At 37.1% G+C, this 27,199-nt stretch overlaps 1 protein-coding gene across 2 annotated transcripts in view; it reads left to right on the forward strand.

Annotated features, from left to right (window-relative positions):
• Nucleotides 1-10,849, forward strand: part of ADAD1 (adenosine deaminase domain containing 1) — a 32,569-nt gene extending 21,720 nt beyond the window's left edge. The window contains exons 10-12 of one of the 2 annotated variants that reach the window (XM_033134757.1): nt 1,847-2,084; nt 6,549-6,681; nt 10,683-10,841. In XM_033134757.1, the coding sequence (XP_032990648.1) occupies nt 1,847-2,084; nt 6,549-6,681; nt 10,683-10,796 (485 nt within the window). In that variant the 3' untranslated portion in view covers nt 10,797-10,841. Of the gene's footprint in view, nt 1-1,846; nt 2,085-6,548; nt 6,682-10,682 lie in introns of both variants that reach the window. The other variant, XM_033134758.1, reaches the window with a different exon arrangement.
• The last annotated feature ends 16,350 nt before the right edge of the window (nt 10,850-27,199 follow it).

The following is a 27,199-nucleotide window of genomic DNA, read 5'->3' on the forward strand; positions in this document are numbered from 1 at the left end:
TTAACGCAGCTTCAGTTTGTATTAGCTGTTTCAGCAGCCATTTCTGTTGGCTTTACTTACGGTAGACTAAGCTCCTGAGACATTCTCTGCATGAAAGCTGTCAGGTCAGGTCTGCCATAGTTTTTAAAAGATTTACCCTTTGATTTTAACCTGAGTTTCATGTTATTATTTCAGATCATTTCAGATGAATGAAATACAAATTTTCCAATTGAGGGATGTCATTTTAGAGATACATTTTTTCAGAAACAAGATTTAGTCTCAAGATATAACCAAACTCATACCTCAGCTATAGTTCATAGTAAAAGTTTCATGTAGAAGGGAAAAGTAAAATTTCTAATAAAATACTAATATTCTTGGTTTTGTTCTATTAAATTAGGTTTTATACCACCCCACTAAAACATCTAGGTGAAACGATTTGATGTTTAAGTAGTCTTAACACAGAGCTTGACTTGTAGAGGCTTTTTTTTTCTTTTTCCAAATATGTCTTGCTATTTTAGACACAACCAGTGTCATCATCACATTACAATATGCCTTAGTCTGTTTGGGATGCTACAAAAAAATACCATGATTGGGTCGCTTAAGCAGCAGACATTTGTTTCTCACAGTTGTGGAGGCTGGGAAGTCCCAGATCGAGGCACTGTCAGGTGCAGTGTGTGGTGAAGGCCCACTCCCTGGTTCACAGATGGCTGTCTTCTCACTGTGGCCTCACAAGGGGAAGGGCCTCTTTTATCAGGGTGCCCATCGCATTTGTGAGGGCTCCACCCTCATGACCTAATCACCTCCCAAAACCCCACCTCCAAATACCATCACATTGGGGGTTAGGTTGCAGCATGTGAACTTTGTGGGGACACGTTTAGTCTGGAGGACAGTGCATAATAAATATATAACATTTTCTTTTGAACTCATGTCTTCATTATAGATAGTGGAAACTATTCCGCAGACCTTATTTCTTCCCAACATTTTTTCTGTGCACAAGCATATTGTTAGCTTTCATTTGTCAGTATCTCTTGCTTTGGAACCTATCTAAGAGGAGGGCTTAGAAAAAAGGTGTTGTCAAAAGCAACTCATATTCTTCTTACATCATCCTCTAGTTCCTAAATAGTCATAATAATGTAAGTCCAGTAGCTATCTCAACAATTTCAATGATGTGGACACAAAAAGAAGGAGGGAGATCTGTTTCAGAATCACTAACTTAAATAGGAATGACTGTTCCCTAACTTCTGTTCTAAATTTGATGCATCCCACTATTTTATACTAATAACATTGCATCTTCTTGAGGGCTCTTCTTCAACAATTATTTTAACTTGAGAACTCCAAGCTTTTGCATGGTATTGCCCACAGTTTTAACCAGAAATGGTCAATGTATAAAAAACTTTGTGTTGGGAAACTAGAACATTGTGATACTATAACAGTTGTAATTTGTGGCCCTTAGATGTGGAAAAATGGCTGACTTTCACCCACTTTTTCTCAGCCATGTTTATCTGCTGCATTATGTGCTGATTTCATGCTGTGATCTGAGCAGTCAAGACAGAATGAGCCTGTTCTTTTCGGCAGAGCCTGGAAAACGTGCCATGTTCTTTCTGAGTCAGTTGTGTCCCTTTGCTTTTATTCACTGGAATGTTAATTCATATTTTCTGTAGAAGAGTCTTTTTTGAATGGACATTCTGACTGCTGTCACCATGTCCTGGTTCTGGTAAAGAGTAGAGAAGTAGCTGCTAAGAGTGAAAGTAGGAAAGGGAAGGTCACAACATGAAGGATAACAAAATGGACTTCAAAGTCTTTCCCATTATTTTTTCCTGTATAGTCTTTGATATTGACGTTGTGGTGTTCTGTTTTTGCTTTTTAGGTGATGCGAATTGCAGTGATACTAGAGGCTTAGAAATTGCTATCAAACAACGTGTTGATGACGCACTCACTTCAAAACTTCCGATATTTTACTTGGTCAACCGACCTCAAATAGTTTTAGTACCTTCTGCATATCTACTGCAAACAAATGTGGAATATAGATCCTTGAGTCTGAATTGGGCACAAGGGGACAATTCTTTGGAGATTGTGGATGGCCTAAGTGGGAAGATCACTGAAAGGTTAGCACAACTAATTTCTTGTAAAATCAAATATTACTTAAGTGAAAGACGACATTTTAGTACACTTGTTGTTCTAACTTTTTTTGATACATTTTAAAAAAATTCTCAATAACAGTAATAATAGTTTCATTAATTGAACGTGATTATGTTGCAGGCATAGTACAATTTAATTTTTTTTTTCTGATGAGAAGACAGGCCTGGAGAAGTTACATAATTTACTGAAGTTGCTAAGTAAGTGGTAGAGCCAGAATTCAGAATCAGTTTTCAGAACCTGTGTTTCTCCAAGTATCATTTCGTGACCATTTGCATTAGAACCATACAATGTATTTGCTTTAAAATTTCTCCTTCTGAATCTGAATTTCTGGATTTAGGGTTCAGGAAACAGTATTTTTGGCATGCTCTCCCAAATATGACTTGTGTGCAGTCAAGTGTGAGAACTGTTGTACTGTGGTACACTGCCTTCTGGTAATAGCCCTGTAGATTAGGTGTGTTGTTGTCCTTTTACAGGTAAAGAAACTGAGATGCAAGCTAGGTTAAACATCTTGCTTAAAGTCACCCAAGTAGTAAGTGGCACAACTGGGAATCTGATCTGGACATTTTATTTCCAAAGCCTTTGTTCTTACACGTGATACACTGTGTTTTAGACATGTCTTTGTGATACTCCTACCGTTGATTATGAAGTAAAACCTAAACCCTTCTTTTAGTGTGAGGTAGTGAATAATGTTAAAAGTTTAAGTGCCTAAATTTACTTTCTTTGTGAAAGACAAATTACGACCATATACAAATGTTTCTTGGTACAAACTCAGTCAAGCACACTACTGATTATTTTACCTTGAATGAATTATGCTATTTATGCTTTGAATCAGCATAGAGAAGTGTATGACTGTTAATAACAAACTAGACACATGCAAACAAAACAGGTCTTTTATGAAAGTTAAAAAACTACAAACGTGACGTGTGATCAAAAAATACAGTGAATGTTTAAATAAAAAACTTATTACAGTAAAAAACTCATTGCCATTAATTCCCTCTCAAAATACTCCCCCTTACTTTGAACACACTTATCCCATCGTTCTTGCCACTTTCTGAAGCAGTTCTGGAAGAATTTTCATGAGTGTCTTTTGTGCTGTCATGGCTGCCTGGATGTCCTGAATCATTTTGACTTTGGGGAAGAGCCAGAGTCGCACGGTGCCAGATCCAGTGAATAAAGTGGATGAAGACACACCGTAATGTTTTTATTTGACAGAAATTGCCGTACCATAAGCGATGTGTGACTCAGAGCTCTGTCATGATGGAGGATGATTTACAGCACACTTTAAAATCCACCTTCTCTCAACCATAGATCACACCCGACTGACTGCACCGAACAAGTTGAAACTTGTCACACACTGTTACGAAGGTTCAACACATCGCTTCCCATATTGAAGATCCCTACATTTTGTTGGATGGCACTTGGCAGCAGCATTCGCCACAGTTTTTGATCCTGCCTCTAATAGCATAATAGAGATGAAATTAATAAATGTAAAATGAACTTAACTCATTTATTATGGTGAAATGCTTGCCCGGTGATTACAAACACAAAGAAAGCAGATGTGATCTAAATATTGGACAGTGTAATTCAGCACCAAAGCATTATATAAAGCCAAGGACACTTTAACAATATAAAATTAATTTGCAGGGAAGACAGACAGTTATGAATATCTATGCAGCCAATAGCATATCAACATTTATAAAGCAGAAATTATGGGAGAAGAAAAATGGACACACACTACTAGTTGAGACAATAATTAACCTCTTTCAGTTTTTGGTAGATCAAGTTGACAAAACACTAAGCAAAGATATAGTAGTTTTAAACAACAAGGTCGATTTCATTAACTTATTTAAAAACACAATAAAAATACAAAATACACCTACATTTAAGAACCTACAGAACACTGACAAAAATTGGCCATATGTTAGGCCACAAAGAAAATCTCAAACTCTAAAATGTAGAAGCAGTCAGTAGATAATATTCTCTGATGTAATAAAACTATAAATGACAAAATCATAATATTAGAAACTCCTTTCGCTGAGAAGTTCTGTAACTTTTATCTCAAAGAGGAAATATAAAATGAAACTACAGAATATTTAGAAAACAAGGGTATTAAAAAAATTACATATCAGAATTTGTAGGATATACAGCTAAAGTAAAGCTGAATGGAAAAGCCAATGCTTTAAATGCTTATATCAACAAATAATGGAAATAAGCATAATGGTGAAATTAATAATATTAGAAATGTAAAGAACTAGAGAACAGAAAAAGTTAAGTAACCATAAAAAGTTGATTTTCTGAAAAAATACCACTAGCTAATCTCATACAAAGTAGTAAGGGAGTAAAGTACTCAGAAACAGAAAACCGAAAACTGAAAGAATCGTAAGAAACTTTTGTGCCCAACCATGCAAATATATTTGAAAACCTGGGTTGGAATGCGTAAATTTCTAGGAAAAAAATATTTCTAAAACTGGTATAAATGAAAGAAAAATCTAAACAGATTATTTTCATGAGAAAGTTATCAAAAAGTTACCCTAACTTCTTCCCAAGGAAAGCATGATTCCAAGGTGTTTCAGAGGAGTTTTATAAACCTTTAAATAGCAGAAACTTCCAATGCTATCTAAAAATACGGAAAACATCCAAATGCTTATGTGAAGTAAGTGTATCACTGATACTTAAACATGATTGAAGATTGCTGCTCCTTCCCCAAAAAGTTACAGAACAAGGTCACTTTTATATTCAAGCAGAACTGCTAAAAAAATATTAATTTTAGGAAGCAGAATCTAGCAGTATATTAAAATCATATTTTTTATACAACAGTACCAATTGGGTTTTTCTCATGGGAATGTGAGGACAGTAATATAATGGAAATAATACCAGATTAGAAACTCTTATTAATGTAATTTGTCAAAATTATGGATCTAAGGGAAAAAATACCGTCTATTCATCTCCATAAATTCTAAGAAGGTATATAATACAGCTATACAACTATTCTAGATAAAGATACTCAATAAAAAAAGGAATAGATCATTTTGTTAAGGATAAAATGTATTAGTCCAAAAGTATCACAATTGATAATGAAAACTCAGAGACATTTTTCACCAACATCCAGAACAAACTTGACTGTTTACTGTTATTGCTGTTAATTTAACATTTTACTCAATGTATTTGGACATGAAAAGAAATAAGATATAAAATATTGGAAAGGAGAAGGTAAAATTACTGCTCTTTGCATATGGTATCTTTCTACTTGAAAAGCCCACGGGAACCATCTGGAAACCTACCACAACACAAAGTATCATGACGGAAAATTAATATATAGAGATCAATAGATTTCATACACAGGAGCATATGTTAGCTACTGCTGCACATAAACTACCTCAAAACTTTGTGGCTTAAAACAACCATCATTTATTACTGCTCACAAATCCTTAAGTCAACTGAGCTGATTTGGTTGGGCTGCCCCATGCACCTAGGGTCAGCTCTAGGTTAATTGAAGGTCAACCTGGCTGATCTTAGAGGGACAGCTGGGCTACTGTCCGTGTGTTCCCTCCCCCTCTGGGAGACTAGTCCCAGGTGGCTTACATGGCCAGAGAGCAGTCCCAAGAGAATGAGGACAAAGCCTCCTGAGGCCCAGGCTTGGAACTGGTACATCGTCTCTTCTGTTCACTAACACAAGTCACAAAGTGAGCCCAAATTCAAGAAGAGAGGAAATCAAACACAGCTTGTTGATGGGAGATTCTGAAAAATCATATTGTAAAGTGTGTGGAGATAGGAATGAAGGATTTGTGCAATTTTTGTAATCTATCACAAGAGCAACTAATGAGAAGATGTGAAGGGAAAGAGTTACACTAGCCAAAAAGTTCATGATGTGTGGAATCACTTTTATTAAAAACATAGACAAAATCTATACCTGCATGTGCATTCAGGAACACGTATATCTGGAGGATTGTGAAATGCATGTGTATATTTTACTTTTTTTGGTGAGTTAAAATTTACATACAGTGACAGGCACTGTACAATTTCATGAGTTTTGATGTATGTGTTGTGTATCTCTGTGTAACAATCACCCTGCTCAAAATGCAGGACATTTTTATCATCCTGGGAAATATTTCTGTGCCCTCTTCCAGTCAGTCCCTGGTAGACCCACTGTTTTAATTTGGATCACCGTAGATTAATTTTGCTTGAAACAATAGAAAGGTTCCAAATAGCCATCTCCTGCTTTAATTTTAATGCAATACTATATAACTTAAACTGCAATTTACTTAAATAGTTCATAAAGTAAATATTCAGAATATGTAAAAAATTTCACTATATGCATTGCACATAATTGAGATAAATATCTGTTTATTCTGTGTTGATTTTAATCCCTACAGTTGCCAGCATAAATCGTTGAATACTGACTGTAATTATTTTGTTCCTTTCTATCTTAGTTCCCCATTTAAAAGTGGTGTGTCCATGGCAAGTCGGCTTTGCAAGGCTGCAATGTTAAGTCGATTTAACCTGCTTGCCAGTGAAGCTAAGAAAGATGATGTGCTTGAAGCTAGTACATACCACGCAGCTAAGGTAAGTCCTTAAAGAAGTGCTGTTAATCATAGAAATGCAATTGAAGACAACAACAGTGTGGTGACTTTGGGGTGATGATAGTAGCAAAACTTGATTGAATAGTTATTGAATATAAGGTATTGCCATGTAGTGGTAAAATTAATTTTTAAATGAACATGCTAGAAATTGGATATGTGTTGCCACTTAAAATAGCGACCTTGGTATGGTAGGTGCTTTGACAGTATTGCTCAAAACCTGCTGTCATATCCAGAGAAACAAAATGATAATCACATCTGTTCTATACATGATTTTAACTGTGCTAACCATACAAGTTAAGTATTCTAAAATAATACATTAAGATATCCAAATAAATTAGTTTTCCTATCTTAAAGTTGTGAAACAACTTTCATTTCCGCATGTGATTTGGGCCTTAGTAGGTGATGTAGATAGCCATTTTCTCTCTTTAAAAATATTTATTCTTTTTTTAGTATTAACATACATAATGCGTGTTTGAGTAGAGAATTCTGCAATTTTTTCAAGGCACAGAGGAAAAAATATTACTTGTAATACCATCAACTGTTCAAACATGATACTCTTAACTTTTAAGCATTTTGTTTCACTTTCTTGTCATGATACATATTTTTGTGTATGATATTAAAATATTGAGGTCACAGTAAAAGATAATGATCTTTTTAATCTTCTTTTCTCACTCAACATAAAATGATATGAGACGTGCTCATAATATAACTTATCTGTGTTATCAAGTTATTAAATATACATATATGCATATATAAATTGTTTCTGATAATCTAGTTTCAGTTTCAGTAATGAGATAGTATATGTGAAAGTCTCTTCATTTCACCAATACCTTAGTGCTCAAACTGTATAAACCCAATCTTTAATGACTTATATTAATAACTACAGGTTTGTGTGTATGTACACATATATTTTTAAGTATAAAAGTTTTGTCAATTTCTGGTTTTGGCGGCATAAAGAGGTTGCAGATCATCTCTATAAAAACAAGTATAAAACTAGGCCAAAAAAACAGTTTTCACATCCTTGGAAATTGACTAAAGGCAGAAAACATATTGAAAAGTATATGTTCTTGAAAACCTGCTAGAACTTTGGATAGGAGCAGTAGGAGTTCATGTCGCCTTTGCTCAAGGCTATTCCTGTTCTCTTCGAATGGTAAGAACTGTAGTTTTACCAGTGAGAATGCCACCAAAAGCAGTCGGCTTGCTGCTAGAGGGGGTAGACTTGATTTGGGGTAGGGCGTGACCCAACTCTGTGGCTTTGTCAGTGAAAAGCACCAAACCTGGTAGGAAACAAATGGGGAAAATCAGTTACTTTGCTGGTCCTGGTTGGGGCAAATGATGGACCAACTAGTAACTTGAGTGGATTTTGGTAATGAAAGAGCCATGGAAGGCCTGAGGTCTATTCTCTCTATATCCCTGGCTGACTGAGAATGAGAAACTACACTCATGTGCTGGTAGACCCAAGAGAACCCAGTAAAGAAACTGAAACAGAACTGGCTACAACGTTAAATACCCCTCCCTCCCCCACACACACTCACAAATGGATCAGAAGAAGGTGCAGGCCTTACAGGTTTCAGGTGTTTGAGTACAATGTCTGCTGAAATCATTTGCCTATCAATAAGCTATGCAGATACAGGGTAACCACTAGGAGGCAAGGCTAAGACATAAAAATAAGAAAACAAAACATGGAAGAGACAACAGCAGCTGCACACCATGTGGAAAACAGACCTCACAATTTAAACAAGCTAGAATGGAACAATTTAAACAATTTTAAAAATGTACAACCTTTGAACAATAAAACAGTCCACAGAGTTGCTACAATATGTTACTGAAATAAGTTTCATACAAAAATAATGGAATATGTAAAAAACAGGAATGTAAAGCCTTAACAATCACTAGACACTGGTTCTGAATGGGTCCAAATGTTGAATACTATGTATTTTCCAGGGCCTCTGTACTAAAAGGTATTTGTAAAAAGACTAAGAAAAATACTTAGGAATAAAAACAAATGCAAGACCTACGTACTGAAAATAATGAAACATTGCTGAGACAAATTAAAGAAGACCTAAATAAATAGAGAGATGTACCTTTTCGGGGATTGGAAAGCTTAGTATTGTTAGAATGTCAGTTCTGTCCAAATTAATGTGTGGATTCAATGCAAACTCCATCAAAATCGCAGGAAACTTTTGTATAGAAATTGGCAAGCTGATTCTAAAATTGGTATGTAAATCCAAAAGACATAGAAGAACTAAAACATTTTTAGAAAGAGTAAAATTGGTAGACTCACCCTACCCAGTTACAAATCTGTCATAAAGGCACAGTTATCGAGTCAGTGTATTGATGTAATGATAGACATATAGATCAATGGAAGAGTAATAAACCCACACGGTTATAGTCAATTGATTGTATACAAAGGTGCCAAGGTAATTTAATGGGAGAAAGAATAGTCTTTTCAACAAATGGCACTGGAACAGTTGGATATCTGTGGGCAAAACAAAAAATTAATTTGATGTATCAGTCATGCAAAAAAAAAATGGATCGTAGATCTAAAAGAGCTAAACTATTAAACTTCCAAAGAAAACATGAGAAAATATTTGTATTCTTAGGTTAGGGAAAATTTTCTTAGATATGACACCAAAAGCACAATCCATAAAAGAAAAAATTGGCCATTTAGACTCCAGAATTTAAAACTTGATTTCAAAAGTCTTCATTAAGAAAATGAAAACACAAGCCACAGACTGGAAAAAAAAATACTCACAAATCATACATCTGGCAAAGGTCTTGGATCTAGAACATACTATGAATTCTTAAAACTCAAGAGTGCAAACAAGCCAGTTTTTAAAGGGGGCAAAGACGATATACAAATGGCAAACACACATATAAATGGTGCTCAGCCTCATTAGTTGTTAGGGAAATGCAAAATCAAACCACAGTGAGATACTGCCACACACGCATTAAAATCCAGAAGAGTGACTATCCATGTGTCGTGGCGGAGGAACTGGAAAGCTGTTACACTGTTGACAGGAGTGACAAATGGTGCCATCACTCTGGAAAACAGTTGGGCATTTACTTACAGTGGTAAACATATCCTTACCATGTGACCCAGCACTTTCACGGGAGGAGAAGCATAAACTTATATTCCCTCAAGAGGCATTCATAAATGTTTCCAGCAACGTTATTCATGGTAGCGAAAAACTGGAAACAGTTCAGATGTTCACCAGCTGGTGGATGCATTAACTATGATGTATCCATGCAGTGGAGCACTAGTCAGCAATAAAAAGGATCAAACTACTGATACATGAAACAGCATGAAGGAATCTGAAAACATGCTTGCTGAAAGAAGCCTGACGCAGTAGACTACGGACTGTGTTCATCATTTTTTGTGAAATTTCTAGAAAAACCAAAACTCTAGAGAAAGTAAGTAGCTTTGTGGTTGCCTGGGGCTGGGGCCAGGTATACAGACTGACTGAAAATGGAACTCTTTGCAGGTGATGGAATTGTTTTAGAACTGGACTTGGGTAGCATATCTGTATAATTTACTGAAAAAAAAATCAAATACTGTATACTTACAGTGGGGAATTTATGGTATGTAAATTATACCTCAATAAAGCTTTATTTTTAGTTCATCTATGTGTTCATTTATAAAAAAATGAAATAAACCAAAATATGAATAGTGGTTGTCTGTAGTTTGGGGATTACAGGTGATTTTTCATTTCCTTCTCTATGTTTCCTCTATTTTTCAAGTTTTCTATAATGAGTATGATTGTTCTTTTAATTAAAAATGTTAAAAAAGAAGAAATTCTTTTAGGAGTGTTGGGAAAGAAAATTTAGTTTCAAAAATAGTGTTGAGAAAAAAAATAGGAATTCAAAAATATTTCCATTAATTTTTAAGATGTCAAGCTAAAGAAATAAGATTAGGGCTACATACTTTTCATAAGCCAAATTCTGCCTATATTCTATAATTCAATTTTTTTTTTCTTTCTATAGTGTATGTCTGGATCCTATCAAGAAGCTAAAACTTTGTTGAAATCCTACTTAAAGCAACATGGCTATGGCTCCTGGATTGTGAAATCTCCCTGTATAGAGCAATTTAGTATGTGAGTTAGGCAATCTATTGTCACATTAAAAATCTTTTATTTTTTGGTGTGTTTTGACTAGTAAATTTTTTTTTAATATTGGTGGTTTTCAGCTTTCAAAATCAGAATCTTGCAACAGCAGTGTCCAGAGATTGCTGAAAATTTGGAAATATCCATGTCAAATTTCATTGAAACATTAGGGTTTTGAAATTTTAATTTTTGGAAAAATAATTACCTTATTCATTATGTAGCCATTTTGTATTTATTTTTACAGACATTATAAAGCCACTACCCTTTTGGAGTTTAAAAGAAAATTCATTCTTTTAAGATTTTATTTTAAAGCTATCCATCTAGCAAAGATATTCAACTTTGTGTCCTACTATCTCACCCGTTTATTTTTGTTAAAAATTAAAATCCAAGAATACAAATAATAATTCTTAATCATTTGATTAATTCAACAGACATTTGAGTGCCTAATATTTTCAATCACCATGCTACGTGATAGTAAAAAGCAGTGACTAAACATATAATTTCTCTTGCCAGAGAAGTTCCTGAATGCACATGCAAAGGCAGAAAAGTGTTAACCATGTTAGGGAACGATTTGATAAGTGAGTTATTCTGTTTAATTGATGAATATCATAAATGCTTTAAGGTTGCCCATTTTCAAGTCCTTTAAGATCCAGCCAAATGTGATTTAATTCTTTATAATTTGGATTATAAAGGATTGTTTAGCTGTGTATTTGTTTATCCCATGATTAAAAAGGGATGTACATCTTTAGTGAAATTGTGAGTTTGTTCCATACTTGAGCATCTTCAACCAGTCACTGTTTCTTAGCTCCAGTCACAGTGAATTAGACATTATTGCTTCTCAGACTTTGTCCCTCTTAACTTGGCTCTTTGTTAACTTTATTAGTTACATGCTACCCCACATGAACCATTGTAATCTCTGATGAGGTTGAGATAGGGTTTTTGTTTGTCTATTCTCAAAGTATGGCAGCGTTTAGTTGAATATCAAGGTCATCCTAGAAAGACATGTGTGTCTTTGAGTGGACTAGACTCTACACTTACTAATACCAAGTTGAACCAGGTGAAATTGCCTTTTTTTTTTTTTTGGTAGGTTAAAAGGGTCCAATATGAGCACTTTCATAGGAATTAGCATAAATATTCTATTATTAAGTTCTATTTTCATCAACTAAGTATTTATTGCTTATTTCTCCAAACTGGTATTTCTTTGTTAAAATTTAGTAGTTTCTTTCCTGTATTGTTTCCTTCCACAGCTGATTTTTCCAGCCTATATTTCTATTATTTTTTTGATAGTGTATTTGCCTTTGAAAATACAAGATTTTTCACCCGCTCTTGGCTCTTTACATTTGTGGGTGCTTTGCTTTGGACTAACGCTTAATACTAGGGAGAGCACCAACTGCCTAATATTTGCCTCTGAAAGTTTTGCCTAACTGGTAAAGGCCCTGCATTAGACACTTGCATGAGAATCAGTAAAAGACTATTTATATTCTCAAGAAATTTACAGTTTTAAGGATAAGATAAAACAAATATACCAACTGTTTTACAGACAGAATCTAGTAAGTACCATGTGTTTATTCAATATGTAGTCACTGAGTGTTTCTCTATGTTATGTCAATTATGTGTAGTGTTTTGGTTTAGAGAGAGAAGATATCTAGAGAGGGCTATCGAGAGAATAAGTGAAGGATAAAGGAGTATGGCATTTATAGATGGGGCAAGAGATGGCCGTGGAACCCAGTATTGACCTTGATGACCGTTATAAGTTATTTAATCTCTCTCAACTCAGTTTTTTATCTTTGCAAGGATGAAATTGATACTGGTGGTTGTCATTCTTTTTCAGGGATGGAACCTGATAGAAAGGGCTCCAGGCTACCCTTTGTCAAAAGCAGCAATGCTTATTTTCTTTTTTGTATTATGTATTGGGTTGTACAAGATACTTTTCTTGAAGCAAAGTAAACTTCCAAATTTAGACTTCTAAACTTGTAAAATTGTTCAAAAACCACTAAACTAATTGCATCTAAGCCCTCTTTCAGCTCTAAGGTTCTGTTACATGAGGCAAGCACTGAAGGCCGTGTGAAATTTAGAACGCAACAATGGGAGAGAGACTCCATTCCAACTGGAAGTGATAAAACAGATTAGAGGGCACACGTCACAGTGTTTGAGGCTCTGGAGCTCTTGATGGAAATGCTGAGTGTTGAGTCTAGCAGATGTTCTCAGTTCGGGAGCACAGGGGAGCTCTGGAAGGATTTTGTGTAGGGAGATGACTGACTGACATTGAAACACCATTCCACAACTTCTTTATTTACTTACTAGGGAAATTTGCAAACATTACAAAAACAGAAAATATAGATGAATCCCCATGTACCCATCACTGAGCTTCAATAATTATGAAAACATAGCAATCTTGTTGACATGTATCTCCCCAAACTGGGTTATGTTAGAGCAAATATCAGATGTTACTTCATCTGAAAATACATTGATATGTATCTGTAAAATATGAGGACTCATATACACACACATGAACACACATAACCATAATTTAGTTAGCGCAACTTGAAAACTAATAGTTCTCCCCTTATCTCATAAATGTTATATAGATTGTTGGACCCAAGATCAAAACGATATCATATATTGGAATTTATATGTTAATTATCTCCTAATCTATAGATTTCATCTCTGTTTTGTTCTTTTATTGAAAAAAACTGGGTCCCTTGTTTGCCGTGTCCCACAAACTCGTTTTTGTTGCTTGCAGCTCCATGATGTCATGTAACATGTTCCTCTGTTCTCTGTGTTTCCTGAAACAAACAATTAAATCTAAAAATCTAAAGGCTGTCAGATTCAGGTTCGTTATTTTTGTTTTATTTTTTTAGCAAGAATACATCATAGGCAATATGTCTACTTTCATCAGAAGACACAATGGCTAGGTTGTCTGTCTTTTTGTAATGTTAGTAGTCATTGATAATCATCCCCTAAATCCATGGTTTGATTAGGGGTTGCAGGTCATACTCAGATTTTCTCATCTGAAATGTTTCCATTAAAAGAATGTCCACTTACATATTATTTGATACCTGTGATATAGTTGGTAACAGAAAAGTCTGGATTGTTTCTTTCTTTATGTTTTTGAAATAAGTAGTTGGTTCCCTGTCATCTTTTCAAGTTGACTAATGAGATTTTTTTTTAATTTATATTTCTTTTCCTTTTTTAAATTTTATTTTAAGTGCAGAAAACAAAGTAATAGATGTTTAATCATTTATATCTCTCACACTGTGTCAACCCCCCTCCCCCCATCCGCTGTCCCTCTGACATCGAACACAGCCAATACATTTCCACTGTCTCTATTCCTAATGCCGTACTCTGCTTCTTGTAACTATGTATATGAACTTGTACTTGACATTCATTATTGTTCAGCTTCAGCTTCAGGTGTACAGTGCAGTGGTCAGGCATCTACATCTTCCCTGAGGTGGTCTCCCTAATGAGACAAGTGTCCATCGGATACCCTACAAAATCTTTGCAACATTATTGATTACATTCCCCAGATTAATTTTCGTAACCCGTGACAATCTTGTGGTTACTGACTGTGCTTTCTAATCCCCTCACCTTCCCCCTTATCCCCACCCCCCTCCCATCTAGCAACCCTCAGTTTTTCCTCTGTGTCTCCGAAACTGTTTCTGATTAGTTCATTCACTTATTCTTTTCTTTAGATATAAGTGAGATCATATGGTATTTCTCTGTCTGACTTATTTCACTTAACTATGTTCTCTAGGTCCATCCATGTTCTTGCAAATGGTAAGATTTCTTTCTTCTTTATGGCTGCGTAATACTCCATTGTATAAATGAACCACAGTTTCTTAATCCAGTCGTCTACTGATGGGCATTTCAGTTGTTTCCATGTCTTGGCTATTGTGTATAGTGCTGCAATAAACATAAGAGTGCATAAATTTTTTTGAATTAGAGTTTTGGATTTCTCCGGGTAGATACCTAGGAGTGGAATTGCTGGATCATAAGGTAGTTCCATTTTCAGATTTTTGAGATACCTCTATACTGTTTTCCATAGTGGCTGCACCAACCTGCAATCCACCAACAGAGCACAAGGGTTCCCTTTTCTCCACATTCTCGCCAGCACTTGTTGTTTGTTGATTTATTGATGATAGCCATTTTGACTGGGGTGAGGTGGTATCTCATTGTGGTTTTTATTTGCATTTCTCTGATGGTTAGTGAGGTTGAGCATTTCTTCATATGTCTGTTTGCCATCTGTATGTCCTTTTTAGAAGAATGTCTCTTCATGTCCTCTGCCCATTTTTTAATTGGGTTGTTTGTTTTTTTGCAGTTGAGTGAGTTTTCATAAATTTGTGATATTAACCCCTTATCAGATATATCATTTGCAAATATCTTTTCCCATTCAGTAGGATCCCTTTTTGTTTTATTGATGTTTTCCTTTGCTGTGAAAACTTTTTAGTTTGATGAAATCCCATGTTTATTTTTTCTCTTACTTCCCTTGCATGAGGGAATATATCAGTAAAAATCTTACTCTGGGTAATGTCTGTAAAATTTCTTTCTATATTTTCTTCTAGGAATTTTATGGTTTCAGATCTTACATTTAAGTCTTTAAGCCATTTTGAATTTATTTTTGTGTATGGTGTAAGGAGGTGGTCCAGCTTCATTTTTTTGCATGTGTCTGTCCAGGTTTCCCAGCACCATTTATTGAATAGACTGTCTTTACCCCACCGTATATTCTTGCTTCCATTGTCGAAGATTAAATGACCATATAGGCATGGATTTATTTCTGGGCTCTCTATTCTATTCCACTGATCTATGTGTCTGTTTTTATGCCAGTACCATGCTGTTTTGATTACTATAGACTTGTAGTATAATTTGATGTCAGGTATTGTTATACCTCCCACTTTGTTCTTATTTCTCAAGATTGCTGAGGCTATCCAGGGTCTTTTATGGTTCCATATAAATGTTAGGATTATATGTTCTATTTCTGTGAAAAACGTTGTTGGTAGTTTGATAGGAATTGCGTTGAATATGTGTATTGCCTTAGGCAGTATGGACATTTTAACGATATTAATTTTTCCTATCCATGAACATCGTATGTGTTTCCATCTATTTGTATCTTCTTTCATTTCTTTCTTCAGTGTCTTATAATTTTCTGAGTACAGATCTTTTACTTCTTTGGTTAAATTTAATCCCAGGTATTTTATAGTCTTTGACGCAATTGTAAATGGGATTGTTTTTTTAATTTCTCCTTCTGATGTTTTATTATTGGTATATACAATTGCAACTGATTTCTGAATATTAATTTAGTATCCTGCTACTTTACTAAATTCATCTATCAGCTCTAATAGTTTCTTGGTGGAGTCTTTAGGGTTCTCTATATATAGTATCATGTCATCTGCATGTAATGACAATTTTACTTCCTCCTTACCAATTTGGGTGCCTTTATTTCTTTTTCTTGTCTGATTGCTGTGGCTAGAACTTCCAGCACTATGTTGAATAGAAGTGGAGAAGGTGGGCAACCTTGCCTTGTTCCTGATCTTAAGGAGAATGCTTTTAGCTTTTTCCCATTGAGTATGATGTTAGCTGTGGGTTTATCATACATGGCCTTTATTATATTGAGGTATGATTCCTCTATTCCCACTTTCTTAAGGGTGTTTATCATAAATGGCTGCTGGATTTTGTCAAATGCTTTTTCTGCATATATTGATATGATCATGTGATTTTTATTTTTCATTTTGTTAATGTGGTGTATCACATTAATTGATTTGCAGATGTTGAACCACCCTTGCATACCATGGATGAATCCCACTTGATCATGGTGTGTGATCTTTTTAATGTATGGCTGAATTCTGTTTGCTAATATTTTGTTGAGGATTTTTGCATCTATGTTCATTAGAGATATCAGCCTGTAGTTTTCTTTTTTTGTGGTGTCTTTGTCTGATTTTGGGATCAGGGTAATTGTTGCCTTGTAAAAAGTGTTTGGGAGCCTTCCCTCCTTCTGGATTTTTTGGAAGAGCTTGAGGAGAATAGGTGATAATTCTTTTTTGAATGTTTTGTAATATTCACCTGTAAAGTCATCTGGTCCAGGGCTTTTGTTTGTTGGGAGATTGTTGATTACTGATTCAATTTCCCTGGTGGTAATCAGTCTATTCAGGTTTTCTGTTTCTTCTTGAGTTAGCCTTGGAAGGTTGTATGCTTCTAGAAAATTGTCCATTTCTTCCAGATTGTCAAATTTTTAGGCATATAGTTGCTCATAGTAATTTCTTAAAATTTTTTGTATTTCTGTGGTATCGGTTGTCACTTTTCCTCTTTCATTTCTGATTTTATTGATTTGGGTTCTCTCTCTCTTTTTTTTAATGAGTCTGGCTAAAGGTTTGTTGATTTTGTTTATCTTCTCTAAAAACCAACTCTTGGATTCATTGATCTTTTGTATTGTTTTTCTGGTTTCTATTTCATTTATTTCCGCTCTGATCTTTAGTATCTCCTTCCTTGTACTTCCTTTGGGCTTATTTTGCTGTTCTTTTTCCAGATCCCTTACGTGTGAAGATAAACTGTTGATTAGTGATTTTTCTTGTTTCTTTAGGTAGGCCTGCAATGCTGTGAATTTCCCTCTTAGGACTGCTTTCACTGCATCCCATAGATTTTGGGTCGTCGTGTTTTGATTTTCGTTTGTCTCGAGATATCTTTTGATTTCTTCCTTGATCTCATGGTTGACCCATTCATTATTTAGTAACATGTTATTCAGCCTCCATGAGTTGATGTGTCTTCCAGTTTTTTTCCAGTAGTTCATTTCTAATTTCATAGTACTGTGGTCAGAGAAGACAATTGGTATGATTTCAGTTTTCTTAAATTTATCAAGACTTGTTTTGTGGCCTAACATGTGGTCTATCTTGGAAAATGCTCCATGTGCGCTTGAGAACGTGTATTCTGCAGCTTTGGGGTGAAATGCTCTGAAAATACCGATTAAATCCAAGTGGTCCAATGTGTCATTTAAGGCCGTTGTTTCCATATTGATTTTCTGTCTGGAAGACCTGTCCCTTGTTGTCAGAGGTGTGTTGAAGTCCCCTACTATGATAGTGTTACTGTTGATCTCTGTCTTTATGTCAGTCAATGTTTGGTTTATATATTTAGGTGCTCCTCTGTTGGGTGCATGGATGTTTACTAGGGTTATGTCTTCTTGTCAGATCGATCCCTTTATTATTATATAGTGCCCACCTTTGTCTTTTAATATGTTCTTCATTTTAAAGTCTATTTTGTCAGATATAAGTCTATTTTCTCATTTCCATTTGCATGAAATATCTTACTCCAACCCTTCACTTTCAGCCTGTGTGTGTCTTTTGATCTGAGGTGAGTCTCTTGTATGCAGCATATACAAGGATCTTGCTTTCTTATCCACTCAGCCACCCTGTGTCTCTTGATTGGAGCATTTAATCCATTTACATTTAAAGTGATTATTGATAGGTACATAGTTATTGCCGTTTTTTAAATTTGTAGTTAGATTGTTTTCATCTTTCTTCTGTTTACAGAAGTCTTTTTAATATTTCCTGCAATGCTGGCTTGTTGGTAATAAATTCCTTTAGCTTATTCTTTTCTAGGAAACTCTTTATCTCTCCTTCAATTTTAGATGATAGCCTTGCTGGATAAGCAATGTAGGTTGTAGGCCTTTGTTTTCCATCACTTTGAGTATCTCCTGCCACTCCCTCCTGGCCTGCAATGCTTAAAAAAGTCATTTGATAGTCTTATAGGAGTTCCCTTGTATGTAACCCTCTGTCTTTCTCTTGCTGTTTTTAGGATTCGCTCTTTGTCTTTAACCTTTGCTACTTTAACTATATGTCTTGGTGTGGACCTGTTTGGGTTTATCGTGGTTGGAACTCTTTGCACTTCCTGTGCTTGCATGTCGGTTTCCTTCACTAGCTTAGGGAGGTTTTTGGACATTATTACTTCAAATATGTTCTCAATCCCTTGCTTCCTCTCTTCACCTTCTGGTATTCCTATGATGCGCATGTTGTTGCGCTTGATGTTATCCCAGAGGTCTCTTAGGCCATCCTCATTGTTTTCTATTCTTTTTTCTTTCTGTTGTTCTGTTTGGGTGATCTCTGCTACCTTGTCTTCTAAGTCGCTGATTCGATCCTCTGCTTCATCTAACCTGCTGGTAATTCCTTCAAGTGAGTTCTTTATTTCAGTAATTGTGTTCTTTATTTCTAACTGGTTGTTCATTATGATTTCTGTATCCTTCTTTATGTCGTCTCTAAGCTCCTTAAACATTCTTATCATCAGTGTTCTGAACTCTGTCTCTGATAGGTTGGTTACCTCTGTTTCATTTGGTTCCATTTCTAGAGGTTTCTTCTGTTCTTTTATTTGGGACGTGTTTCTTTGTTTCCCCATTCTGGCTGATTCTCTGTGTTTGCTTCCATGTATTAGGTAGATCCCCTAGGTTTCTTAGTTCTTGCTGGGTTATGTTATGTAGTATGTGTCTTTTATATTTGACTTGCACCACTTCCTTCTTTTCCTCTGCGTGTGCTCCAAAGGTGACTCTTATGTTGTGTATATTGTCCTGTTAAAGTTGATCTTTAATTGCTTTTCACTTGTGAGTAGGTGGGGTTAACTCTTAGGCTGACTAGTTGTGAGACTTGGCTCTGCCCACGCAGGGTGTTCTGCTGCATAAGGGTTGCCCACTTAAATGAGGTTTGGCCTCTATGGGCTCTTGTGCCTGTAGAGAATTCCCTCTGGGTATGTCACTTGTAGGTCACACCCGCTAGTTCTCTGGTTTGGTCTATAGTTGGCTTCTGGGTGTGTTGAATCTTGTGCCTCTTAAGCTGGGCCCTGGTGTAGGGCAATTTCAGAACAAAGCAAATCACCAAGCACAACAACAACAACAAAGAAAAAACCAAATGCATTCACATGTAAAAACAACCGACAACCCCCACTCAACACAGGCAAATATATCAAAGATATAAAGACAAAAACAAAACAAAACAAAACAAAAAGCAGCGTCAGTCTTGGGTTAAGCCCACCAAATAATCTCCAGGTTGCCCTCTACTGTACCAAGGAGTCCCCTGTGTATTATGCAGGCAGAGCCAGTCACCTGGTGCCCAGAGTGACGTTGGGACTGCAGATTTAGATGAGTGGGGCTGAGGGGTCTGGATGGTAGTTTCTACAAAGTGCAGTTTCTGCCCTTGCCTGCACATATGCACACTGAGAGTAGCACCACCAGCCCTGTGCCCAGTTCTCCTGAGTCTTAGGGCACTTCTTCCGTGTGTGTGTGTGTGTGTGTGTGTGTGTGTGTGTGTGTCTGGCGGGCGGGAGATTTCTGAGCTGCTGAAAGCCGGGAGCTGCGTCTGCCATTTACTGCTGATCCCTGGGAGTGCCTCTGCAGTTGTAATTGCCCCGCCCTAGGCAGGCCAGAAAGGGTGGGGGCTGGGGGTGGAGGAGTCTTCTCTCCCAGCCCAGCAAAAATCACACTGTTCCCAGCCTCTTCCCTGGGTCAGAGCTGCATGCCGGTCTTCCCAGAGCCTGAGCACTAAGGTTCCTCTGTAATCTGACACTACTCCTCAGTTCAGGGGCCATTTTAAGTCTCTGGAAGGGTAGGGGTAGGATTGGAAGAGCGGGGGGAGGGTCCCAGGTATGGAGTTTGTGTCCTTTGTCCGACCTAGGGCCCAGCTGAGGTTACTGCCTCAAATGCTGGATATACTGCCCCCTCGGGAGAGATCAGCTGCAGGACACAGGGAAAGAGCCCACCTCCTGGCTTTTGTGTTCTCTGTTCTGTCCTGGGATCCCCTGCGTCTCTGTAGCTGTGGATGCCAGCCGTGTCTCCACAGCCGCGAATGAGGCTGCGTCTCCGCTCCGTTCCCTTCCCTCTTCCCCTGCTCACCCAATTTGCCAAACTTCAAGTAATCCTTGCACGAGTCTCTTAGCTGTTCTGCGTGATGAGCAGAGTCCTTTGATGGGTTATAGATGTCCCGTTTGTCATAAGATCCGGAGGAGAACTCAAAATGTCCGCCTCACTGCCACCATTCCTGTGCTGTCACTGATCAATGAGATTTTTAAAAATATTACTAAAATTTCAACGTACTTGTTTTAGTCATTATAATTCATATTCAGGTTCTCTTTTTTGTGTCAATAGGAGTCTGCTAAGCATCTCAGTATTTTTCTTCTAGTTGATGTTTCTGATGTTATTTTAAATGATATCATTTTGTCTGTTTTCTGCTTGTTACTGGTATGTAGACATACAACTGATTTTTTTATGTTGGCGTTATATCTAGTGACCTTGCTAAATTAATTCTAATAGTTTATCTGTAGAGCTTTTTGGGTTTTCTTCATACAGTCATGTCATATGTGAATAATGGGAGGCTTAGTTCTTCTGTCCCACTCTTCTAATTTCTTTTTATTTTTTTCTACTGACTACAACTTCCCAGCACGATGGGAATCATAGTGAGTGGTGTCCTCGTCTCATGTGGGGACCTTGTCGTGTTGGTGCCTGTGTCTTCGTTACCTTCATTTCTTACCACAGAACGTTTCCGCCTCGTCTTGTGCATTTGTTGCCCTGCACTTGGAATTGGCCCTTTACCTAAAGAGCTTCAGTTCCTTTTCATGGAAAGTTGTATTTAGAAACCATAGTCTCGATGCTAAGGATACCTGTTAATGCTGGATTGGTTATTTTTCCATAGGTCTTTTCAGAGAAGAGAGCTTGGAAATGTGTATATTAACTTAAGATGAAATAATATATTTAGTTTATATTGATACTTTCATTTCAAATTCAGGTCCACAGGGTTTTTAGTTAACCTCTTGAGTCTTACATTTGTATCTCCTTTCTCTCACACCAAAATCCTGCTCTCCTGTTGATATCAACATAATTTCTTATTTACTTTTTTCCACAATAGTGGTCTCAGAATAACGGTGCCCTCACTATCAGTGATATGATTACTGAAAACAAATTGTTTTCATCCTTAGGACATATCCTACCACATAGGTACAATCAAATTAATGCGTTTTAAAGTAACTTAAAATAACTTTTTTTCTGTGAGTTAGACCTCCAATTCAACACAAAGTTAAGATTACTTAATTTGGCTCTTGATATTTAGAAATTGAGATTTTAAATTATGTAAAAATACAACAAAGCTATAATACATGGTATATGCAGGGAAATCTTTTATCTCTGTTTTATCCCAAGAATGTGTGTGTATGTGCACTCTTTCTCTTTTTTACACACACGCACGCACACACACACACACACACACACACATACAAATATATATGTAGTACCTATACGTATAGAAAATTATCATTTAGGTTTTTATCCTTTCATTATTTTAATGTAACCATGCACACAGAAATGCAAGTATGGATAAACATTTTGGTTGCTATTATAAGTGGTTTTTAGCAGCAGTTGGTGGGTTGTTTTTTGGTTTTTTTTTTTTTTTTAGGCTGTTTAGAGAAGAGACTTGAAAGTTAGGAGGTTACGATACAGCCTGAGTAAGAGGAAATAGTGACCCATACCAGGGTTGTGACCAATTATTAAGAAGATAAATTCATGCACTAGTGGGGAGATAAGAGCTGCAAGCAGAATATTTGAGACCAAGGGGATGGACAGGCAGAGATGACCCCACGGTGAGAGTCGGGTAACTGAAGGTGCTGTGAACGGACGCAGAGAAGTGAAGCATGGAATCTGATTTGGCGGCAAAGATTTGAAGTTTTGACATAAATATTTAAGGTGGTAACAAGATTGTCAAGTGGAGATATTCAGCAGTTGGAAATACAGTGATAGAAACCTTGGAAGTTTTGGAGTAAAGATAAAAAATCAGGACTCACTTGCAGAGAGTTAATTATTCAAATTGTGAGAAAAGGTGTTTGCCTCATCTCAGAGCATAAAAAGAAGAACATTAGGACTAGAACATCAAGGAACATTTAAAATTTTGAATCTGGAAAAATAAGAGGAAGCATGGAGGTGTTTGGCAGGTAGCTGAAGAGTGAGGGTAGCAGAAAGTGGAATTCCAAAAAGCATAGGATGAGCGTTCTCAAGCGCTGCACAGAGGCCAAAGAGAAGGAGGCCCCAGAGATACCACTGTATTTGGCGCCCAGGAGCCCTTCAGTGACAGGAACTGGTTCCCCAACCTGCTGCTCAGGAGAGGCACCAGTCCCAGATACTCTGATTAGGCAGATCTGGGAAAGGCCCCAAATCTGCATTTTAGCAAGTTACTACAGATGATTTGAGGCAGGTAGGACTTCGTCCGCACTTTGAAAAACACCACCATACACAATAATAAAAAGCTGGTGATGGCAGAAGTAAAATTGGCCATGGTTAAGGTGAATGAGAGATGAGGATATGGGGGCAAAGAGTGAACCGTGTTCTTTCTAGTGTCTTGATGGTGAGAACAATATGGCTGTGGTTACGTTTGTTTGTTGTAAGAGTGGGGCGATTTCATCCACGTGCATGACTTCATAGCGGAACCACCTAATGTGATGTGTGTGACTTGTTTGGGGGATCCTGGATGTTTAGAGAATTGGCCCAACTGCTACTGGGTCAGCTCTGCTTAGGGAGTCTTAGGTGATGTGAACGCATTACTGCAATGGCTAAAGCCAAAACGGGGGAAATCAACTACACTGTTTCCTCGAAAATAAGACCTAAGGCAATCAGCTCTAATGCGTCTTTTGGAGGGAAAATTAATATAAGACCTGGTCTTATATAAGTATAACATAATAAGTATAATAAGTATTATATAAGTATAATATAACAACATAATATCAGGTCTTATATTAATAATTTTGCTCTAAAAGATGCATTAGAGCTGATTGTTTGGCTAGGTCTTATTTTCAGGGAAACACGGTACGAAAATAATCGAGTGGAAGCAGTTGCGTTGAGAAAGGGGCAAATAGGAGAACAGGAGATTGTGTTCAGGGTATTTTCAAAATGTGAATTCTTAGAGATTTAACCCCAGCCTATATTTTATCATGCTTCCCTCATTCTCAGTCTAATTCAGTTATTAGAAATAATACAATATTAAAATATTGGCATAAAGGATGGCTTATGAATGAGGATTTAGTGTTCAGTCCCCTCAGCTTTTGATGGGATTATGTGGATTAGGGACAGCTGGAGCCCTGGACAGTTAACTCTGGGCTGAGGCGGTCTATTTTTTTTTGGAACAGAAATGGCTACTTTTCCATTTATTTATCCGTTTAGCAATAATTTTTAGGTGTTTATTTTGTGCCAGTTTGTGGACTAAGTGATGGAGAAACTAAGATGAGGCGGTCTATTTTTACCCCCATGTTCAGTGATGCCATTTTTTTATGTGTGCCATAGTATAAAAAAGGTTAGAAAGCAGTATTCTAAACTTTTCAGTAAAAAAAAAAAGTGTGCATCATGTATTAAGGTAGTGCCTATATGGGGTACGATAGACCTTTAATTATATCCGTTACAGAAACTTAGGAGTTTTTAGTTGGGAGGTTATTTTATTTTATTTTAACTTTTTTTTATTAGTTTCAGGTGCACAAAACAATATAATACTTAGACGATTATCATTTATATCCCTCACACAGTGACAGCCCCCCTCCCCCATCCACTATCCCTCTGACATCGCACACAGCCATTGCATTTCCACTGTCTCTATTCCTAATGCTGTACTCCACTTCTTGTAACTATATACATGTATGTGTGTGTGTATATGTATACACACACACACACACACATATATGTATACATATATATGTATATAAAATTGTAGTTGACATTCATTATTGTTCAGTTTCAGCTTCACAGGTACATTTATACAATGGAGTATTACGCAGCCATAAAGAAGAATGAAATCTTTTCATTTGCAACAACATGGATGGACCTAGAGAACATTATGTTAAGTGAAGTAAGTCAGACGGAGAAAGACAAATACCATATGATCTCACTTATATGTGGAGTCTGAAGAAAACAGTAAATGAATGAACTAATCAGAAACAGTCTCAGAGGCACAGAGGAAAAACTGAGGGTTGCTAGATGGGCGGGTGGCGGGGTTAAGGGGGAAGGTGAGGGGATCAGAAAGCACAGTCAGTAACCACAAGATTGGGAGGTAATTTTAGATCATTATATTTCATTTTGCACACGAAGTAAGCATTAAGTATAATGTGTACATGAAATATGTACAAATTCTTGGAAAATGTTGGTAGTGACTGGATGTGAATGTTGTCGAGCTTCGTAACTTTAGTTAATGAAGGTTCACTGTGACTTTCAAATGCAAGTTTATTTTCTTTGAAAATGAGCTGAAATTGATAGTTCCTAGATAAAGGGAATTGTTCTTTGATGTGAGAAAGGAGAAAGAATATTGTTAAGAAAACAGGAAGCGTGAAAATTTCCTCTTTAGAAGTCTTTTGATCCTGATGCATCTTATAAATTAAGTTGACTTAAAATATAACTTACTACTATGTCACTTCTTGTGTTGTAATAGGCGTCAAATATATTTGCTTTTGTTTAGTTTATAGTTTTAGTAGGACCAAAGGAGCGCCATCTCATTTCTGTCTAATGAAGGAAACCCAGAACTCTGGGGGATGCCAGCATAACCCTGACCTGTGCTTTTCTTAGTGTCTTCCTGCACTAGGTGAGAAGACCACGCATGATGCACACATCCCAGCACTTCCCTTCCCCTGGTCCTTTGGACTCCTTCTTCTGTGGGGAAGCTCTGGTGCTTCAACATGCTTAAAAAGCGGCCACGTGGAATCCACGCATTTACTCAACCAACTATTAATGCCATTTGCAAGTTCACATTAAATTCTGAATTCCAGGGAGTTGCAATCATCTCGATTAAATCAACCCAAACGTGACTTATTTTTCGCCCCCCTTGGTCTCAACACTTCATATATCACTGCCCCAGTGATGTTGAGGTCTTAACTCCCATTTTAGGCTTGGAGGTACCATGTTTTCCTGAAAATTAGACCTAGCTCTAATGCGTCTTTTGGAGCAAAAATTAATATAAGACCGGGTCTTATGTTAGATAAGACCCGGTCTTATATTATAGTAAAATAAGACCGGACCTCATATTAATTTTTGCTCCAAAAGACACATTAGAGCTGATTGCCCGGCTAGGTCTTATTTTTGGGGAAACGGTAATGAAAGGTGGTATAAGTGAGTTCTGAGGAAAATTGCCCTCAGCTTGAGTCATTGGAAAGTTTTTAAGTAGAGGAGTAGTTTTTCCTCAGGAGGGACGCTGCTAGAGAAAAGGGGCTGCCTCTGGCAACAGAACCGGTGGATGTTCTCAGCCTCTGTCCACATTTCACGTCTCGGTCCCACTCCTTCCCCATCCTTAGTGTAAGAGACCTGGAGGCTTAAACGTTTCATTGGCACTACATCTTTGTAGACCTTACCTCAGGCTCTGGGCTTTGTCTCTGCCATGCGTGCCCTCTGACTACAGACAGAGATGGACTGTTTCAAAACTGCCAGTGAGGATGGACTTCCATGCACGTTTTTAATTGTATATTCATAACTTTATTTTTTTCCTTTGCTCTCTGTCTGGGACCATCAGAAGAGTCTAGGTGATAATCACAATTTTTATCATTGTTGCTGTAGCAATTAAATATCCTGGCCTTTAATCTCACAACAAGCTGCCCTCCATCTGCATTTCATTCTGTGCTACCACTGACGATAATTTAATCAGGATGCTACTACATCCCATAGATGTTTCATATCCTATTGTCTGTGCTCCTTGAACATATGAACAACCCAGTCCCAGGATCCTATTTGAAAGTCTATTCCTTGGTGCTATTTCTGGCACAATGACTGTGTCTGAATCAGGAAACAGATGGCATACTCAGAATAAGTCACGGAAGACCTAATAAAGAGATGAATTATAAGTACCCTGGGGCTGCTAACAGAAGTGTTATCATCCCTGACTTGAAGGGAGCAGTGGAAGGAGAAGGTAGCAGAACCCAAAAGGAAGAGTCTCTTGGGAGCCGCCTTGGTTGAAAGGCGCAGCCGTTAGAGGCTGTGTAGTCAGGGCTCCCTTGTGGCAGGACCCACTGGGAAGCCCGAGCAGAGGGGGCCTTTGATGGAGGCCCCCGAGGCGAGCCTCCCGAGGGCAGATAGCAAGCTGTAAGGTGTTGGCGAATGGATAGAGAGGCACACCAGTTGATGTGAGGAGTTGCAAGAATGTTTGTGTCTGGCATCTTGTTTAAATTTAAAGCTTGACCTAGAGAAGGAAAATAGTATAATTTGATGAGGTTTTCTCAGACTAGAACTAAGGAACTGATCAGCTCGTGGAAGGAGAAAGCAAGACCTATGAGAAGCCCATTTCCCTACTTCACATACCTCTCCAGGAAAAGAGTGACTTTTGTAAGCATCTTCACCATCTTGTGGGCTTATATGAGTAATTTGGAAATATTTCAGTGATGGTTCTGCACTATTCTCAGAATAACAGATATCTGGGCTTGTTG

This window comes from Rhinolophus ferrumequinum, chromosome 18 (assembly GCF_004115265.2).
Source record: "Rhinolophus ferrumequinum isolate MPI-CBG mRhiFer1 chromosome 18, mRhiFer1_v1.p, whole genome shotgun sequence".
In the NCBI taxonomy this organism is placed as follows: domain Eukaryota; kingdom Metazoa; phylum Chordata; class Mammalia; order Chiroptera; family Rhinolophidae; genus Rhinolophus; species Rhinolophus ferrumequinum.